This window comes from Haliotis asinina, chromosome 2, assembly GCF_037392515.1.
Source record: "Haliotis asinina isolate JCU_RB_2024 chromosome 2, JCU_Hal_asi_v2, whole genome shotgun sequence".
Lineage (NCBI taxonomy): Eukaryota > Metazoa > Mollusca > Gastropoda > Lepetellida > Haliotidae > Haliotis > Haliotis asinina.
In genome coordinates this window covers 4,782,519-4,803,634 of record NC_090281.1, presented here as the reverse complement: position 1 = coordinate 4,803,634, position 21,116 = coordinate 4,782,519, and the positions used below count along the sequence as shown (strand labels likewise).

General features: G+C 42.5%; 2 protein-coding genes across 2 annotated transcripts in view; one reads left to right on the top strand and one right to left on the bottom strand.

The window, feature by feature from the left end:
- The window catches only part of LOC137273160 (complement C3-like), a 34,698-nt gene extending 20,906 nt beyond the window's left edge, over positions 1 to 13,792 (top strand). The window contains exons 23-39 of the mRNA XM_067805647.1: positions 435 to 623; positions 1,181 to 1,256; positions 1,981 to 2,137; positions 2,855 to 2,929; positions 3,533 to 3,713; positions 3,925 to 4,139; positions 6,168 to 6,329; positions 7,260 to 7,432; positions 7,960 to 8,226; positions 8,364 to 8,451; positions 8,662 to 8,730; positions 9,336 to 9,441; positions 10,102 to 10,197; positions 10,414 to 10,497; positions 10,669 to 10,755; positions 11,259 to 11,403; positions 12,169 to 13,792. Of these exons, the coding sequence (XP_067661748.1) occupies positions 435 to 623; positions 1,181 to 1,256; positions 1,981 to 2,137; positions 2,855 to 2,929; positions 3,533 to 3,713; positions 3,925 to 4,139; positions 6,168 to 6,329; positions 7,260 to 7,432; positions 7,960 to 8,226; positions 8,364 to 8,451; positions 8,662 to 8,730; positions 9,336 to 9,441; positions 10,102 to 10,197; positions 10,414 to 10,497; positions 10,669 to 10,755; positions 11,259 to 11,403; positions 12,169 to 12,409 (2,411 nt within the window). The 3' untranslated portion in view covers positions 12,410 to 13,792. The remainder of the gene's footprint in view (positions 1 to 434; positions 624 to 1,180; positions 1,257 to 1,980; positions 2,138 to 2,854; positions 2,930 to 3,532; positions 3,714 to 3,924; positions 4,140 to 6,167; positions 6,330 to 7,259; positions 7,433 to 7,959; positions 8,227 to 8,363; positions 8,452 to 8,661; positions 8,731 to 9,335; positions 9,442 to 10,101; positions 10,198 to 10,413; positions 10,498 to 10,668; positions 10,756 to 11,258; positions 11,404 to 12,168) is intronic.
- Positions 13,793 to 13,880: 88 nt separating this feature from the next.
- On the bottom strand, positions 13,881 to 19,108 carry LOC137273161 (cation-dependent mannose-6-phosphate receptor-like). Its single transcript, XM_067805648.1, has 3 exons — positions 18,633 to 19,108; positions 16,375 to 16,584; positions 13,881 to 15,714 (listed from the first exon to the last, which is right to left on the bottom strand). Exons 1-3 carry the CDS (start codon positions 18,979 to 18,981, stop codon positions 15,551 to 15,553), a joined length of 723 nt encoding a protein of 240 aa, XP_067661749.1. The 5' UTR covers positions 18,982 to 19,108; the 3' UTR covers positions 13,881 to 15,550.
- Between the last annotated feature and the right edge of the window lie 2,008 nt (positions 19,109 to 21,116).

Here is a 21,116-nt window from a genome sequence, read left to right as displayed (position 1 = left end):
GTTCGATTCGTCGGTCGCGTCTTACCAGACAACGGTAATAGATAGTTCTTGGTGTTACCGTACCTGTTGCCCGGAAATAGACTGAAAAATGGAAAGGTACAGGTTTGTCGGCTGTTTGTCCTCAGCCCTAAGACGTGTTCCTGCAAGGTGGTATTTCAGTAGATTTGCACTATAAAACCAGCCATGGAATGTTTAATACAAACACATGCATACATACACATATACACTAGAATGTACATACAGGTATTAAGTATTATCCATGGTGAAATTATACGTCATTTGACGTCACATCCAATGGGTGACCAAATGGTTGAGCACTCGGTATCAGAACAGTTTGTATCGACCACTAGTCACCTTTAGTAATTTGCAAAACTGAATGCTGTGAATTGATGCATGTCGGCCACTGACGTATGGACTCCGACCCGTATGTACAGGTGACCTGCTGGGCCCCACTGTGACGAGTGTAATCAAGGGCCTCCACAACCTACTCCGTCTGCCCACCGGTTGTGGCGAGCAGAATCTCATCTTCCTCGGCCCCAATGTGTTTGTGCTGCGCTATCTGAGGGCCGCTAACAGACTGCCACAGGCTGTGGAAAAGAAGGCCCGGACGTATATCAGAGAAGGTGATTTTTGTCATTTCATTTCATTCAGCAATTTCACTTAGGACTGGAAATAATCGTGTCCTAACTAGACAATCCAAGAACAGTCTACCTATTTGCAGTGCGATAATATACATAAACAAAGTCCACGAGGCTGAACAACCGATTCCGTCGGCGCATTGGTAACTGAAGTTCAGATCTGACCTGCAGGATGTTGTACATGGACGGAGTATTTCGGGGTGGATGGATGGTAGGGTGGGGTTTGGATTTGACAAAGGGTGATGGGTGAATGATAGGGATGTGAGAGTGAGGGTCTGAGGAAAGCATGTTTCAAATTACACGTAACGCGACATTCGGAATGTTAACCGAGTGTAAACAAATGTTATTAAGATCATTAAAATGAAATGGTGCAATGTCCGATGTAGTTTTTGATCAACTTTTGGATAAAGCTCCTATGTATCTTCATGTATAAACTAACATATCGATATATTTCATCTGAATACAGTCAAACACAAATTTCTTGTGCATTATATAGTGGCCACAGGGACTGTAATATGAATAAGTCTATCCTTGTAACACAGGTCTCAATCGCCAGCTGACCTTCAGGAAACCGGACGGTTCTTATGGAACATGGCCTAGCGCGGACTCCAGCACCTGGTCAGTGTCTTGATAACTCTTGGTATACTATATAACTACTATAACTCAGAGATGTTTATATGGCAGACAGTTAACAGACAGACATAAACATGGGGTACAAACACACACAAAAGATACACATAGCAGATACACAAACTTACAGATAGACCTTGAACTCTCCCCAAACCATGTCGCGCACATTTGAGAACATTTGTGTAGGGTTTACAGGAAGCCGTTAGGTTAGGTTATGGCAGTATCAATGGTTTTCATCAACTGTGTAAATGTTGCCACAGTAGGAAAATATTTTGTAGTATGAACGAATTTGGGTGTCCTGGTTATAGTTTAGCATACGTAGTGGCTAGACACACTGTATGACAGAAGCAACCAAATGCACAGTCACGTTAACAAAAAAAAACAAAACACATTCGCTAAATGGAGAGTGTTCGCCATTAAGACAAAGGTGTCAGATGATTTTACATATCAGTCATATGGTTCCAGATATTACTCGTGGCAGGGATAAAATGGGCAGCTGTGCAGAAGGGATATATCGCTGTGATGAACTTGTCAGGATACCTCGTGTGCTAGACTATTGGTGTTCCACTAAACTGGTTACGTGTACGAGCAGCGCACCGCTCACTCACGGCTTTGGCTTTCCTTTACTCTGTTGTATGTCTCAAGATAAATAATGTCATGTTTACCATTCCACTTATTATACAATTATACGATAGTTTTTTTATCATCTCAGGTTAACGGCCTTTGCTCTCAAGACGTTCACACAGGCGGCGGAGTTCGTCACGGTGGATCCTGTAGTCACGTGTCAGGCCTTCGAGTGGCTGCTCCACAAACAGAAGGAGGATGGAACCTTCATAGAGAACGCTGGGGTCATGCACAAGGAGATGACGGTGGGTTAGGGGACAAGTAGAACGTCCTCATTGGGATGAGTGAGTGAGTGAGTTTAGTTTTACGCAGCACTCGGCAATATTACAGCTATAGGACGGCGGTCTGGAAATAATCGAGTCTGGACCAACTCACAATCCAGTGATCAACAACATAACCATCGATCTGCGCAATTGGGAACCGATGACATGTGTCAACCAAGTCAGCGAGCCTGACCACCCGATCCCGTTAGTCGCCTCTTACGACAAGCAGTCGCCTTTTATGGCAAGCATGGGTTGCTGAAGGCCTATTCTACCCCGGGACCTTCACGGGTCTCCTCATTGGACCTGTTGGACAAAAGTATTATTGTTAATCTATTAGATGCAGTATACCTGCTTGTTCATCAATCCTTGTAAGGTCTATACGTGATACCGTTGCTGGTGAGTTCACGATATTGATTCACTAAGGGTCTCACCATTAAATATTCGTGAGGAACGGCGGTGGTTTGAGACGTCGGTGCTTTAAGAATGCGTCAGGCTCAAAATGTGATTATACGCATTACTCGAATGCTTTCTTGGCTATTGTTTCCTTTTACGGCCAACAGAGAGGTATTCTTTTGTGTCATTATGGTGTTTTTCAGTTGTAAAGCTGACCATTCTAAAACATCAAAAGCTGTCACAGTGTTAAAATAATCCCGCCTATGACATATAATACTGTTATAGAATCGTTGTTCGATGTTTCAGGGCGGTGTGAATGGCGACGCTACACTGACAGCCTTTGTGTTGATTGCCTTGCTGGAGAGCGAATGTATCCCAATGGTGAGGTTCCAGATCCACTGACAGGTCTTGTGATTGGTGTTCAGTACATAGCCTGTTAGTCCGGCTATTGGTGCACACTGGAGATCTAATTGTAACAGAAGAACTCTCCTTGACGTCAAGGAGAATTAATGGGTAGGGATAGAGTGATCAAGGTCGCCGACTCACTTCGCATGCGGTCAGTAGCGTAGATCATTGTTCCCGAAATCAGTCAGCAGATACGTCCAGAGTTGTAAATCATTTACAGACTGTAAATACACGGATAATAAGACCGTCGCAACATTGGGTGTCACTCTTACAATCTACTATATAAAGGTAATTCAGATATTAAGGTCTTACATTGCATTATCTAGTGTCATCCGCCGTTGTATTGCTGGATTATTGCTAAAAGCGACTTGAAACCCAACTCACTCATTACATTACATACACAGACCACGTATGTCCGAGGGTGATCTGCTGGTGAGTCGTATGCACATAGTGTATATCATCTGGGTCTCGCTTAGCCACTTTCTCCGAGGTTATTAGAATGTTAATGAGCTGATCTAGAGACAGTATCATCAACTAGACTCGATGGATGTTTCATATTAGTTTGAACTTTGTTCGAAGTCTCGGAACTTCTCCGAGAGGATCCGGAGGCGGGCCGTAGAGTTCCTTGAGCAAGAGCTGGTGGCCTTGGACCGTCCTCTCGCAGTTGCCATGACAGCCTACGCTCTGACGATGTCTCTGAGTCCAGAACGGCACAACGCTTTTGAGAAAATGAAGGCCATGGGGCAATCTTCTGTTGACGGTTAGTCACAGATATTCAAGTTTATGTGTTTCAACTAAGGCTTACTAATTATGAAAAGCGAGGAGTACAGCTGAGGAAAACTGGTCAGTTATCTTGAAGGAGAGCAAAGTTGTTCCCTACGCCTTTTTAATGATGGGCTTTATTATCGTTTTAATTGTAGGTACTTGTCACTTTTGGTGACTGTGTACTCGAAAGACCTTGTTCTTTTCAGGACATACCTTTTGGCCAGCTGGTGAGATCGACCACATCGAGGGCCACTTCCATGAGCCCCTGTGGTACGCCAAGAGACCCGGAGCCCTAGCAGTGGAGACTACCGCCTACGCCCTGCTGACCTACCTGGAACACGGCTTCATCAAGGAGAGTCACTCCATCGTCAGCTGGCTGATGGGCCAGAGAGAGTCTCACGGCTCATTTGTGTCCACACAGGTAGGGGCGATACATGACCCGTGAAGGTGCGGGGTAGAATACGTCTTCAGCAACTCATGCTTGCCGTAACAGGCGTAAGAGAACCGGGTGGTCAGATTTGCTGGTTGACACATCTCGTCGTATCCCAGTTGTGTAGATTGATGCACATGCATTTGATCACGGGATTATCTGGTCCAGACTTGATTGTTTACAGACAACCGCCACATGGTTGGAAAATTGCTGATTATGGCGTCAAACAAGAAACAAACAAACAATACACCACACATGGACAAGGTAATCCAGTGATTGGCGTAATAAGCATGAGTCTTTGTTGATGTTTCACGATGACATGTATTGAAAAAGTCAGCAAACATGGCCATTTCTTACGACCTGCATGAGCTGTTGAAGATCCACTCAAACAGAGACGACATCTTGGGGCGGTGTGGTAGCTATGTGGTTAAAGCGTTCGCTCGTCACGCGAAAGAGCCGGCACGATTCCCCACACTGGTACAATATGTGAAGCCAAGTTGTGGGTTGTGTGCAGTCATATTGCTCGACTATTGTCAACAGCCGCGTAAAACTGAAGTCACTCGCCTATTACGAAAGCTAATGATGGGCGACGGACACAGACTTATACAAATGAAAACATTTTATGAGAGCTTCGTATATTACTCACGCCCTTGTGGTGTCTTGTACGAGGGGAAGTCAATATGTTCATAGAACTCGATATAAAACAGAACACAATGGTTGTGATATTGGTTTTATTTTTCAATATAGTCTCCCTGAACCTCGATGCATTTTGCCCATTAGTCTTTGAGACTGTCTATGCCCTTGAAATAGAAGTCTTCAGATTGGTCCCTCAGCCACGCCTCTGTTGTTGCCTTGAGGTCATCATCATTGGCAAATCTTGTTCCACGCAAGTGAGATTTCAAATTGCGAAACAGATAGTAGTCGCTGGGGGCCAGATTTGGATGGTTTAGTTGTTCGAAGCCACATTGTTGAAGAGAAGCTTGTGCAACACGGCTCTTGTGGACTGGTGCATTGTCGTGGAGAAGCATGACTCCAGCTGTCAACTTCCCACGCCTCTTCTCTTTGATGGCCGCTCTCAATCTTTTCAACAAGTCAGCATAGTAAGCCCCTGTGATCGTAGTTTTAGGTGGTTTATAGTCTATGAGAATCACACCCTTTGAATCCCAGAAAACGGTTGCCATGATCTTGCCAGCAGAAGGTTGTGTTTTGAACTTCTTGGGTGCAGGAGAATGCTTGTGCTTCCACTGCATGGATTCTTGTTTGGTTTCGGGATCCCAGTGATGAATCCAGGTTTCATCCCCAGTAACCAGACGAGCATGAAAGTTATCAGGATCAGCGTTGTAGATGTCCAACAGCTCACGACTGGATTCAACTCTCTGGTGACGATCATGTGCATTTAGGTTACGAGGGACCCATCTTGCGGATACCTTGGACATGTGCAGGTGTTCATGGATCACTGTGCAAACACTTCCATGTGAAATGCCACACTCTGAAGCTATCTCGTCCACCTTTATTCTCCGATCGGACATAATTAAGCGTTGGATCCGGGCAATTGTATCTTCTGTAATGGCTTCAGAAGGTCTTCCTGACCGTGGGTCATCTTCCAAGGAGCTGCGACCTCGCTTAAACTCAGCTGACCATTTTGCCACAGTGGAATATTGAGGGGCTTCCTCGCCATACACATTGATCATGCGTTTGTGGATTTCGGTTGCATTCACACCTTCTTTAGTGAGAAACTTGATAACTGCACGAAACTCAGTTTTGGAGGTTTCCATGATTTGTGCAGGGTAATCGTCTTTTAAAGGCTCTAACTCTCAAGTAAATGCTCGAGGAAGGTTGGGTATCAGTATACAGAGTCACAGATGAATCAACTCAATAATGACACCAATGACAACATCACCAAGGATATATCAGCACCCACTTCTATGAACTTATTGACTTCCCCTCGTATTTAGCAACAGTCGTGTAATTAATCGTAGCGCAGCATTCACTCACACACCCAGTTCCCACTGATTACAGGACACAGTAATAGGCCTGCAGGCTTTGTCCGAGTACAGCATCAAGACCTACTCCTCCATCCTCGACATGACCTGTGACCTCCGGTCGGATGTGGATGCCAGCTTCAAGGAGTCAATCCTGCTGCAGCATGAGGACGCCTTCGTGTTGAAGACCGTGCCCAGAGTAAGTGACCTCACCCGTTAGTCCAGAGTCTGATTACTTGTGTCATAGCGTTTCAAGGCCACGTGGACGGTAGTGGAAAACATGTACATATTATTGACAAATGATGTAAACTCCTGCTTATGATTGTCTTGTCGTTGTTTATTGTATTACAAAAATAGCAGAAAAAAGCGCGTGTATGTATATTTCACACCTGCCATTTTGATACATAAATCGAATTATAGCAACAGAAAAACACACATCGCCTTGCATCGTAGCATTTGGACAGCATGGCCCGTAGAAGCAATGAACGTTGTTTGACGCGTTTTTCTGTAAAGATTGCCAGGCTGCCCCGATATGTCCAGATTTTTGTTACCCAGTCATGTTCTCGTCAGCTGTACACTTCGAAACCCAATCAGCCTTCAGCCAAGCTCATTCACTATTTATTGATGGATTTTGTCCATTTTCTGTTTGACTCATACAATTTGTTCTTCATCGCTGCGAAACAGAAACGGAAAATAAGTAATGTTAGCCATGCATTTCCAAGCTTTCAATTTTTTGTACGAACATACAGAATAGTTCCGTCACAACGCCCCTTTCTTCTGAGTCTGGGAACACTGACGCATCTCCCACCCTCTGAGGAACAAACGAGCATGTCTTTTTCTACTGAGATATTAAAAAGCGTCACTGGACACTTTTCTCAAAATCTGTATCATGGCGAAGGCATACAAGACGTTGATGACATTCCCAAATGTGATGGATCAGAGCACATTGATGTATATTTCCCAAACACAAATCTTTGAGTCAGTTTGTGACTGACACTGCGCTTACATTGTCATTATAATGGGGCACTCCCAATGTACGTGAACACATTAAGGTCGGAATAATACAATGGACCAGTGACTTCTCTTCCTCACCCCGGTCAGTTTTGAGTACATTAGGGTGTTTCTTCAGGTGCCGACAGGGGGGAAGCTGGTGTTCGAGGCAGCCGGCACTGGGGTGGGGATGATGCAGGTGGAGGTCAGGTATAATGTCCCGGATGAAGACAACAGCTGTCGCTTTGACGTCATCGTCAAAAGTACCCGGCTGTCGCACATGCTGTCTCAGTTCTTTTGGCAGAGGGGCAAGTGAGTATTCTGTGTTTGTTCGTATTTGACACTGAGTGAGAGAGCTCATTCGTCAACACTCACGGTACGAGCCTGTCCTTAGATGGTGGGGTACACTGGCTACAGAAAGTGACTGCACTGATATCACTCTCTATCAAAACATTACTGGCAAATAATTACTTCCGTTACGAGTCAGATAATACGTAATACACCAGATCCGACAACTACCAAATTTCGTTTACAAGTTTTTGTTACACTGTCTATAGGCTGTAGAGCAAAGTTCTTTTCAATGGTTTTCTTTGCAACGCATTTCATCAGTTTCGTTGATGGTGCCTGATACGCCGTTCTCTGTAGAGTTGGCGATGGGTAGCAGGGTTCCATCCCCCATCTTAACGGTGCGTAAACATACTGCTGCTGTACCAGACAGTGAGGCTCTTTGAATATTCTTGAAAGCGTCTTACTCCATGACACATGCATGTAGACGTGAAGGGGATATGCAAGAGTTTCTTATCAATATATCAGCTCAAAACCGCCTTGTTTGTCTGCAGCTCAGAGTGCGAGCCGTGTTCCCAGGAGTGTGACGAAGAAGAGACTGGGGAGGATGAAGAGGAGGAAGATGATGACATCGAGTCTTTCACCTTCCCGTCAGTCGTACCACGCATTCAGGACCCGCGGCGCAAACTAATAAACCATTACGTCGATCACCAGGGAAGCCGCATAGGACGACCCTTCTCTCGAATTGGCAAACCGCTCTCCAGACGGGCACGCTCCCTGGTGGCCAGTGCCAGAGTTCTCTGTATTGAAGTGTGTGTTAGGTATGACTTGTCACACCTTTCAGGATGTAAATGTTTCTCGAAACATGCATTAACAAAATCTGCGTATTTAGTTCAGCTCGCAATCGAGATGTGATTGTGAAGAGGCGAGTTATTCATGTTTAATCATTACTCTCCAGGTACCATGGCAACAGAGAAACAGGCATGTCTGTTGTAGACGTTGGACTGTTTACTGGCTATAAACCCGTAGAATCTGATCTCAAAAACGTAAGTATTATATTTTGCAACAAAAGACGTATATGATTGCAAAAGTATACGATATGAATGCGGAACATCATATAGAATAGAATCATCCAATAGAATTCTGTATCTTACACATGACAGTGCTCACAACAATATTTATAACGAAATTATTATTTGACTTTTCTGTTTGATTATAAAATGAGTACACCCCTCTCATGTCCTGTTCTGGTCCAGTTGATAGACAAAGGCAAGATACAGCACTACGAACAGTCTCAGAGATCCGTCATATTCTACATGGAGGAGGTAAATAACGCTTTGTATTCGCGTTGATATAAAGTTGTATGAAAGACTACGTGGGAGAGAGATGCCGAGTAAACCGCACATATTGCTGGCCCACAGTGCGCAACAAAGTGTAATCAGGACAAACTATTCAGACCGATCCTCACTCTGACCGTCTGTCGAGACATATGAGTACTAGTCATTACATCACACAAACAACGTCACAGCGTTGTATAATTCCAGTGTCACGTGCCATTCCGAGGCTCGTGTCCACCAGGAACGGTTTAATATATTCCTACCACCATTCTGATTCGTTTGTTCCTTTCGATTCATTTCACCGAGAACAGATAGAGCTGTTCTATTGGTTACGGGCAGATGCGATTGGTGGTGAATGTTGTATTTGCCGCGGATAGCTGACGTAGGCTTTTTACAGTCGAAGAAAGTAAACAAAACGTTATATGTTTGTAAAATGTTGATTCTGTTGATTTCAATTACGACATCAAAATGCAACGACCAGGCGTTCACAAACATAACGTGATGTAGGAAGCGAGACAAAAGGGAATGCTATTCAAGTTGTAAACAATGCAGAGTATATATCGATACCATGTTTTATGTTATTTCTGATCCAGATATCTCACAAGAAGAACGAATGTCTCAAATTCCGAGCCAAACAGAGTCACATGGCTGAAAACATCCAGCCCGCTAAAGTACAGGTGTACGACTATTACAATCCAGGTGAGTTGTACGTGTGTACAGCTGGTTGACATTAACCCACATACGGCAATACAAGCTACATGATGCTTGTCTTAAGCAATCCACGTTGTCTGAAACGTCACAATGTCCGTTTACCCTCTCTGTAGCAGTAAAACCCGTGAGGGCCCAGGTTAGAATATTGGCCTTCAGTAACCCATGCGTGTCGTAAGAGGCCACAACGAAAATGGGTGATCAGGCTTGCTGACTTGGGTGCAGACCGATGCTCATGTTGTTGATCACTGGATTGTCTGGTCCAGGCTCGATTATTTACAGACCGCCGCCATACAGCAGGAATATTGCTGAACTAAACTAACTCACTCATTGTAGCAATACGCATACGTTACTGGGATCAGTCTTAATCCACAGTAGTTGATTCGTGTAAGTTCTATTTAGGTATATTAATACTACAAGTGAATGAGTGAATTGTCTTGAAACTCAAGCTTAAAACAATGCTCCAAGAACTGTCACAGCAGGCGACCCTACAATTTAGAGAAACCACTATTTTGTAATTGCTTCTTGTGATGAGAGAACGCCAGAACTAATAATCTACACGACCACCTACCTCATCGACCAGTAATCAGACCAAACTTCAGTTGTGTGTCAGCCTCAGAGAAAAAGATAAAGTTAATTCGCTCTGTTTAGATGAACGGTGCACGAAGTTCTACAAGCCGGACAACGCCAGCGGTCAGCTGGCCAACTTCTGCGACAAACAGAGGAAAATATGTCAGTGTTTGGAAGGTCAGTATTTCATTAACTTTTCTTTCGAACTCAGGCCTTCGCATTGTCAAGGCAACTGATGTACCGCTGTTTAGAACAGTGCAGCGATGTTGACAACTACGACTTCACGAATGATCTACATTTTATCTTCGTTATTTAGTTATTTCTTTTCAACATTATTGGTAAGATTATCGTTCCTTGATGAAGAATATAATAGTGTGACATCCATCCAACCAGGTCGCTGTGGGCAGTGCGAGGAGGTCTGGTATGGCAAGAAATGGACGTCATACGTACATTACTCCTGTCAGAACGCCACGAACAGTAAGTGACATATGCGCTCACAACACTCATTACAACATGGAGATACAATGTGTCACATGCTATTACAAACTTTGAATGTATTAAGTACTGCACTGCATTCGACCCTCACAACATTTCCACCAGTTCAGTATGTACAGAATGGTAGAAATAATATTCACATTCACATTTCAGTTTTGCTGGTGAAGATTCTTGACCATGACGTTGCCAAGGCGGGTTTCGAGCGCTACCTAGGTGTGGTACAGCAGGACGTGTACCAGGGTGAGTTAACTTTGATACTTCAACGATACTGGCCATGTCTCATTTCCAACGCTGCTTTGGAATACATATCGTGGAATGTTATGGAATTATTGAATTCAGCAGTGTGTCACCTGCATGGGGTCAGAGCTATATAAACGAAAGACAGACGGAGACAATCAATAATATGTGGCACAATGGTACTCCTCTTCCACGTGGCACCGTCAATACCTCCGATACTACCCCTTTCATTTCCTGCCCCCAAAACAGGATGTATAGAGCGTGAATATATATACAATAGCGTGACTCTGAAGTTTTGGAGCACTTTCGGAACAGTACTTCGACATTATGCGTTTTTGAGATAGAGAAAAGGCACCAAATGTTCTCTCGCATCAATGACTGAGAACCCTCCATGCTTACTGTTATGTCCTGTCCTCGTTTGTTAAGTCAGAGAGGTGTCTTTTCGATGTAGTATCTCCGTTATTTGACATTGTGTCCATAGTGACTGATCACACGGACTATTTCAGTTGGTCCGCGCCGGGTGGAGCCACGAACCAAGGTTATTCTACTGAAGAGGGCGTCGTGTAGCTGCCCTGGGCTGGAGAAGGACAAGGTCTACGTCATGATGCTGAGGGAGCCCAAGAAGTTTGTCGACGTCGAAGGGAACGAGGTGTAAGTATTAAACTTCTGTCTGCACATTTAGGATTGGTCCCATTCGGGATTCAAACCCACATCCTCAGAGTCAGGCACCTAACTCTGATGGTGTAGGTTCGAATCCCGGACGCCAGACGAAATCCAGCAGCAGCAATCCAGATCTATTCTCCGTAGAATAACTTCAGAATACTTTGAATGTCGAAAGAATACTTAGAATGCGGTTAGAATCCACCTCAAATGCCGTTCGATACTTTTCCACTTCGCATGTATCACGAACGTTTTGAACATGTTCAAAACATTCGCGCACGTAACAAGAATTGACCCGAATAGATGAAATGCATTAAGAATGCAGTAAGAAGTTTTAGAATTCAGTCCTAACTTCCAGGAATCTCTAGAAATTTCTAGTATTCCGGCTCATTTCGCCTAAAGTGTAAAAGGGGTATTACATTTCGCCTAAAGTGTAAAAGGGGTACGACATTTCGCTAGAAAAATACGGTGACGTGGATCTCTGCGCACAGGGTACAGTTTAACACAGGTTATTTAGTATGTAAAGTGTACCAATCACAGCCCCATGCCTCGTTCGAGGATCAATTGTCGGAGAAGCTCTGAGACGTCATTACTCACCCTAAATGCGCTTTCGTAACGAAGCGCAAATTTTGATTTGCAACATCACACTAAAACCTGTCATCTATGTCCGAACTCCACGTGGTGACACATTTGAGAATGAATGTATTGATAGATGTATTTCACTCCTTGCTGTTGATATTGTTTGGTTCAATCTAGGCACGCTTTTCTCCTGGACCAAAAAGCGTTTGTGGTGGAGTATTACCGACTTCGGGACAAGGGGCTGAAAAGTCAGCAGAAGCAGCTCGCCCGCCATCTCAAGAGGACGGTCAGGAGACTGTCCAGGAAAGGATGCCGAAAGTTGACAAAACGGAAGAAGGGCAAGGGCAAGACAAGGGCGTTACGTACAAGGGCAAGGTCAGCTAAGAGGCGAAACCGGAAGCACAGAAGTATGTCCTAGAACCAAGGTCAGGACACATGGATAAAGTTGGGCGCCTCTTCATACAAATAAGTCATGCTGAACTGATGACGTGTACAATTTATAATGGATTAACAGTTCAGCGGTCACGTTCACGTTTGGAGAAGAATATTGTGTAACAGATGATTTACTGGATGTATATCTTATCATAATTCTTACGACCGTTTGGTGCAATGTTAAATCGTTTCCTTCATTTAATCATGCGCCTTTTTTCACCGGTTCTGTTTGTCAAATAAGTCATGAAATTGAACTTTAAACTGAAACTCATGTCGCAAAAGGCAAAAGGCTAGATATGACTAGGAAGTAACCACAAAATGTACAAATTCAAGCTTATATTTGTGTGTCTGGCAGTGATCACAGCATACGAAAGTTTTGTATTCAAGCAATATTTTTCGAGTTTTAGGCTCTTTTTATTTGACTTAAGACATCTGTATAATTCAGCAGGAAAACTAAATAGTTAAGAACCATTAAAACCCACTGAATATTGAGTGCACAATAAAATTAATGTGTGCACAATAATATAAATCTGTTGAAATAACCCTTGACCACTTTGTACCAAGAAGCCATCACACATACAGAATCACTAACGATTATCGTTAAATAAAATGTTCTACAATACCGTTGATAATGAATGTGGGCTGTGTTTGTGGACTGAAAAATTACAAAATACACGGCACTGGAATGTTGTTTTCACTTTACTGTAGTGTATTCATCATGTCAGAAGATCCTCGGTGATTCAGTGCATCGTCTCTGCAAACGGAAGGCCGTTGGCTCGAATCCCTAGTGAGCCATACAAAATATGTCACTTGTTACAATAGCTGTTACACCCTGTGTTGTGCTTGGCATAAAGAGTATACAACTTGGAACGGTCGGCTTGGAATATAGTTACTGTATCTATGTGAAACTGCAGCATCCCGCTGGTTAGCACTGTAGGACCAGTAGGTACTGGCAGTGGGCGAAATAGACACTGGCACTCTAACCCGTGGCTAGTAAAAATCCAGTCGAAGTAGTATATCTCCACAGTCACTGACCCGACTAGCTAGTGAATGTTTATGGAGGTCATTTTGTAAACATATCACTCTCTCCGACGTGTTCAGTTATAATACACTTTTACATCCTGCATGATTATGGCCCGATGAACATGTTCATCATATCAGCAACTTATAACGACGTAATGATCGTCATACCGACGATATCCAATTCTCATCTATCTTTGTACTCTTTTGCATAGTTACATCAAATGGGTTACATCAAAGGGGAAGATCCGGGTGAGAATTCAGTAACTCATGATGGTCGTAAGAGGCGACAAACGGGGTCGGATGGTCAGGTTTGCTGACTTAATTAACACGTGACCGTATCAGAGTTGTGCAGTCTAATTAACACGTGATCGTGTCACAGTTGTGCAGTCTAATTCTCATGATGAACTGTGTTCAACAGAATATTCTAAGATACATTTACAACCTCACGACATGGACATTTATTCAAGCAATAACACAGATCAACATAAAACAAACACAACCGGGATATTTGAAAATAAAGACGTAAATACGCGTAACACCACGTGTAAACAATGCACAAACAATACATTAGGTTATCTGTACAGTGTCACATACTCCACACTATATGCACCATAGCATGACATAAAATCCAATAAAACTCCAGAGGAGATCAATCTATTTTCTAATGAGATCTAATGAGATCGTGATCGGTTACAAAGACACCACAATCAACTGGCATTACTAAACCTTACTGCAAGTATTTATTTTGTCTTTTACAGTCAAGATGTTCATTATATTTTACTGAAAAAGGTACGAAGAATGATAACCAAAGATAACCAGGTTCTCATCTTCGTCTTTCGATAGGGGAAAGGCACCACGTTGAGAGGCTCCATACATTTAATATGCTTTCCTTGTCCGTCACTCAAACATCACCGAAACTAGGGTTTATGTACTGCTGCAAAACCCCACGTATTTGGATCCACCATATCCGCATTTCAGGTCATGAGATATTAAACACTGTACAACGTGTATCCTCTATGATCTATCACGTATTTAACAACGTATAACAAATATTCGGTAAAAATAAAGAGTTTCTCTGGCACATCGTTTTCCATCTTCCCGTGTAAAGAGTGGCTGTAAAAGTTGGACACAAATTAAAACGGTTTTGCGTCGTACGAATTATTGTTTTCAATGAGGAAAATACCTGCTCGTTAATATTTTAGTTCTGAATATTTCTATTTGGAAACAAAATGCGGAGGTTTTAAAAGATACACTAATGGCCACAAATACATGCAAACTTGATCCAGGCCTTCACTTCAAAATTTACACAAGATGTTCTTGAATTCCAATGAGCCAGTTAAAGGGAACTAAAGCGCGATCCTACACTGTTTGTAAATTTGGAATGTAGAACAAAAGCAACTACCTCCATTAGGCAGAATCTCAAGAGTGACACCAACCAGGTGACGATAGCATCTTAAACTGCAATCAACATCTAATTATGCAACAACTGCTAACGACACCTGTTGGAAACAAGGCGGTAAAATCGCGGTGTCACAACACACAACACAACCTAGAAGTCAACATAAAGCGTTGCTATATCAAACACCATAACTGTATATCATCAGATACTAACGCGAGTCATGAGATGCGTGTCATGTTTTCACTGGAATAGCTTCAAGAAATGATTAATCAGATCTTTCAACAGACACAATGAGCGAGTGACTCGGGGCATACGCTGCGTTCAGCAACAGTGCAGCAATTTCATGGCGTGAACAACCTAAAATTGGGTTCACATATTTTTTCTCTGTGTTCCCGGGAACTCAAACAGGTCAAGAACACTTTGATCACTAGGCAAATCTGCCGCCACTTGAGATAATTATCAAATAATCTGATTTCTCACTTAACAGCACGTAATTACATTGAAACACCTTTAAACACCATGTATGGGGATCCAAGAAACAGTTTTACGTGTAAATACTGTGTTACGACCATGATATGGGGCTCTGTATGCAAAAAACACCCACAGTAACACACTAGTAATCCTGTTCTCAGTGGGTTCATCTGAATAGATTTTCCATGGCAATTTAGGTACATAAGTAGTGTAAGTATTTATGGAATGATACGATCACAACTTATCATAATATCGGTACTCAACACGGTCACCCAAACATGGGCTGATAAAAAATAGGTAGCCATCTTTGATTAATCCCGGAAGTGAGAACCAAAAGGAGGTGTGGGGGACAATCTCCCTACCCTCTGCTCCGTACACCGACTTTCTGTACAAACTCCCTGAAAGAAACAAAGCCGAGCTTAAATGACATACAAAGAACTCTTTTAAACAACGCACAAAATTATATGACAGAAGTCAGTGAAGTTTGAGGGACCATTGTTTCGCAGATTTACAATACACAGCATCAACCAAACTTCGTATGATGATACAGACAAGGTAATTGGTCGGATCTCAAACGACACCTTTGGGTCCCACCAAAGTGAAAAATGGCATCAACGCCGATATACACCTGGGGTGTATGCAGGCCACACATCGTGAAGGCTCTAATACACTGAATGCTGCTTTAGTCCGAACTCATATTATTCGGTGTATACATCATCTTATCTCGAAATGACAATCTTGTAATTCGCAAGAGCTTCGAGGAATGTTCTTTCCGTCCCACACCACATCCGATACATATGTCATGTGAGTCCTCATGACAGCAATCAAGCAACACCATCCACTGGTGAAAACCTCAATGGAGAAAGCACCATGTTATGCCATCTACAGACCAAGAAAGGTCAGGAGGTTTCAGCTTGAGTGGACTTACAGACAATTCCTGCGAAACTATTCCTCGGTTCTCATATTCTGGACCCTCTTCTGGTTGCATTATTTTAACTATTACTTATCCAGCTTTACGTTGTTAGCAAACTGAAAATGGGATTGCCGTTTCAACTTACCCACGCCAAAATAGAGGATGAACAGCGTGAAGAAGATCAGGAGTAGTATGGTACCGGCACTAAGGGAGGTATCAGAAGTCAGACATCCGTCTGGACATGCGCAGGGCGAGTACAGCTCAAACTGGAAAGTGGTGTCATTGAACATGCGCTCCTGGTCTAACCTTGTGAAGGTCGCACAAGTCAAGTGCACCAAACTGCTGTTCTTCTTGTCTGAATCACAGGAACACAAACCATAGAATGTTTCAATAACTGAGAGAGAAGATAGTGAAACGGTTAAATAAAGAGAATGCTGAGATTAAGTTCTCAGACAAAGTGATTGGTAAACTTAACAGTTTCTATGAAACTCTAGTTCGGAAAAAGACTTACATGGCGTAAACATAACAACAAAACGGTTGTTTCCCATTCATGTTTGCCTTGCTTCAGTGAATACCATTATTTATAACACATTACAGTATAAACAAAGAATTGAATCCCTGTACGAGCTATATCATATTGCACGTGCCATGTAGTAGCAGCGGTTCGTAATGCGGAGTTAATCCCCTTGGCTCGGCAAAAACCTCCGATTTTGAGTTCAAATCCCGGCTCGTCCCGAATGTGTTCACAGGTTGTAGACTGCTTCCAGCAATATCCTTTATCAACATTACATAACTCACAATGCTACATCTTTATTTGTTGTTCAACTCCGTACTCAGTCGTAGAAAAGCTGACAATCGAGTCTGGACCAGACCAGTTTGTCGCCCAGTGAGTGAGTGAGTTTAGTTTTACGTCGCACTCAGCAATATTCCAGCTATATGGCGGCGGTCTGTAAATAATCGAGTCTGGACCAGACAATCTACTGATGAACAACATGAGCATCGATCTGCGCAATTGGGAACCGATGACATGTGTCAGCCAAGTCAGCGAACCTGACCACCCGATCCCGTTAGTCGCCTCTTAGGACAAGCATAGTCGCCGTTCATGGCAAGCATGGGTTGTTGAAGGCCTATTCTACCCCGGGACCTTCACGGGTCCTGTCGCCCAGACAGTCCAGTGATTGACATCATGAGTATCGATCTACGCAAATGGAATACGATGCATCAACAATGTCGGTGAGCCAGATCACCTGACCCCCATTATTCACCCCTTCCCACAAACATGCTCATATTCTAGGTCCGATCCAACATAACTATCAACAGTTTATATATAGTTAATTCATTATACGACTCTTGTAAAACTGCAAAATAGCACAAAACAACAGATTCTTCAAAAGCATTTTAGAAGTTGAAAAATAACATTTTCAAAAAGGTATTGAATACCCTTCTGTACAATTAATGCATCCAAACAGTATTCCGAAGTTCTTTCCCAACGTTGGAATGATTGGCAGCATCGCAGTTGAATTTCCTACATTGGACAGTTTTCCATCACAAAAGTGGGATCCTTCTGCGTCTTGTTTAAAGGATTGATGACATAATTTATTGAATGAGTGAGGGTTTACGCCGTTTTCGGCAATATTAAAGCAATGTTCAGCAGTATCCAAGGGGAACACCAGAAATTGGCTTCACACAGAGTACTCCTGTGGAAATAGGTCTCGACTGTAAAAAGCGAACGCTTTAACAACAAGACTACCAAACCGCCCCGACTTAAACTGTTGAAATTATTGATGTATATCAAGCAACTAAATGCTACAGCTGTGAGTGACGGTTTACGCTAAGGTTATACATTAGACTGAATTTTATTAATCTGGGAACAATGTGGATTTCTTTTTTCAAACAAGCCCGGTTGTGAATTTATATTATTGAGTTCATACAACTGTTTTTGTTGTTTCGACCTTTTTCATATTATCTAAGATACCATTTTTTTTACGCAACACCTAAAGCTACTAATGAACATTATTTTGCATTCGTTCCACATATTTGAATAATCCGTGTCAAGACAAAGGGATACTCAATGGAAATATAATAGGGACACCTTTGGAGTAATGACACTATCGATTAAAACTGACACCAGTGACATCGTACTGTTAATGATTTGGATTAATATATTGGTTGAATTAAGAATGAGATAACTTGTGATTTCTGTGCACGTGATGTTAAAAGTATAGGAAACAATGATACTGGATAAAATCATTTACACCTGGCTGGAAGAGTTACCTCCCTTCAATCGTCTAAACGAGGAAGTGTTTGACTCGCAGTTTAACAAATATTACACGGTACCTGTAGATCTAACATCACCTGATATACTTCTCAATGAACATACATACTTAGACCGTGTCGACTTACCCCTTGTCAGGTATCTCACTCTCCAATAAGTCTGTTCGTTCTCGAACCGAGCGAGTGAAATTTCACCTGTGGTGCTAGGGGACTTTCGAAGCTCGTCATTTCTGCAAATGGCTGCATCGTCCACCCCCTTACCACAGTGTATTCCTGCACACGGGCTGTATGTGTAGATATGTCCATCTTGGGCCGACTGGATTTCAAATATGGGAGGAGAGCTCCCATTGATCAAATGCAGATTGATCTCGCTACCGTTGTTCAGCCGACATCGACAGGGGTCGATCTGTTTACAGCCATTGTCGCCCAATACTGGCGACACCACCGTCGGGAGAACGAACAGTGTTATAATAAACATAGGTACACGACCATACCTTCTGCTGTATCAAGGATGATGCTCCAGTGGATGGAATACTCTCATTTAAATCGTGAGTCCACCTCTGTTGTGTACTGATGTAAGGGACATAACCCGTGTCATCCTGTTTGAGAACTCAGTTTTGCAATGTATGACGTGGTTCGATGCGAGGGTTCGAAGCTATCTTTTAAAACTTTTGTGTCATTTTCATTTGATGATCCTTAATGTATTTTAATTGTTTTAAGAAATGTCAGCTTTTTATTTAATCACATTATCTGTCAAAATGTTACCAGTAATTGTTCCGTTTGTGAACTCATCTAAAGATACAATCAAATTCAGGAAAATATCGTGATTATATAAGGAGGTAAGTTTACGTGCTGTATATTGTTCATTAAGTGTCAAATGTACCTTGTGTTCTATTGCAAAATAAACAAATGGAAAAAATCCGCATGTCACTATTTTCTATAGTTCAAGTCATATATGATCAGGCAATATCGTATTCACGAAAAACATATATGTGCCCTTTTATGTTAGGAGGTAAAAGTTTCCAGTACAGTAAAGAGGTGAGACATATTTGTCATTAGCACAAGCCTTACCTGAAGCGACGCGAAGATCCTGGTTAGAACTGATCTTCAGTGACCTATGCTTATCGTACGAGTCGACTAACGGGATCGAGTGGTCGGGCTCGCTGACTTGGGTGACACACGTCATCGTATGAAAATTGCGTTGATCGATTCTCATGCTGTTGATCACTGGGTTATCTGGTCCAGACTTGATTATTTACAGACCGTCGCCATGCAACTGGAGTAATGCTAAGTGCGTCGTAAAACTAAACTCACCCATTCACTCACCCACTCACTCACCTTGTCTGAATCAAACTTATCTCGTGTGTAAAGAACAAGAAATATTGATTCAACATATCGGAAGACGTTGTTTTAATTCTAAGAAGCTTTCAACCAATTCCCATGTCTCATGCAGTCATACAGCCATATACCCTCTCTGGTCTCATACACGTACTACACTAGTTAAATACACCCTGACGGGTCTCACACATCTTAACTAATTTCATACACACACCAACTCCATTTCGCATCGATCAGGATAAATGGATAGTGATTACCCTTCATATAGGCACCCTCTCCCAATCATCATATGCTCTTCAAAAAAGTAGGGAAACTGTACTTTCAATGTCGAATGTGGAAGATATATGGGATTGAATCAATGTTGATACAATAATAATGGATGTTTTGAGAATGCAACACAACGTGGATTTGATTGAAAGCAAGGCTGTCCGTTCAGTTACCCCCTTGTTAGGTAAATGGAGTTTACAAGTTTCAGGTTTACAATTTTCAGTCAGTAGTGTGTGATTTGATACTTAAAACCCTAACCATGCACAGGTGCAAGAAAAGTATCGGAAAAAATGGTCTACAGAGATTTATCGAGCTGCCTGAAAAACGTCAAGATTCATAATGACACCCCATGCACGTGTAGGAGGCTCCCACATTGTGCACGTGCTTCCCATGTGTTGTGTTTGCATGTGGCGACAACGTGAAATGATGCTGCATATGCACGATAAATTTCATTGTAACGTTCCTCAATAGGTTTTCTTTCTACCAGACTTCACAGTTCAGGTTGCCTTACTCTTTTGAAGAGTATACTTCATTGCTTACGTTATCATTAATATACTAATCATGACCGGTTGTTTGAGAACAGAGACCCTTCAAGCAACCTTATCCAACTCTAGATTTCAGTCAAATCGCGAGTATCAGCTCGAGATAGCGCTGCGTACTCCATTCACAATCTCTAAAAATGCTGAAAACCCACCACCCAAAATCTAATACATAAGTATACACAAGCCACTGCTTAAGACCAGTTTTGAATGACAAATGTCAAAATATATTGAATTAGATTTGCATGTACTCGGGAAGACAGGTGAAAGTTTAATGTGCAAGGTCAGATATATGACATATCGCCTGTTACAAGGACAGCGGCTGTATGTAACGCGACGCTGTTTCAGGTCAATCAAACACAGGGACCCTATACTATCCAGGGAACCCAAGGGGAAGCCATCTGTCTTATCAGAACGTCAAGTGGTGCGTTATTTGGAAACGATTTCTCCTAGAGGTTTGTAGAGCACG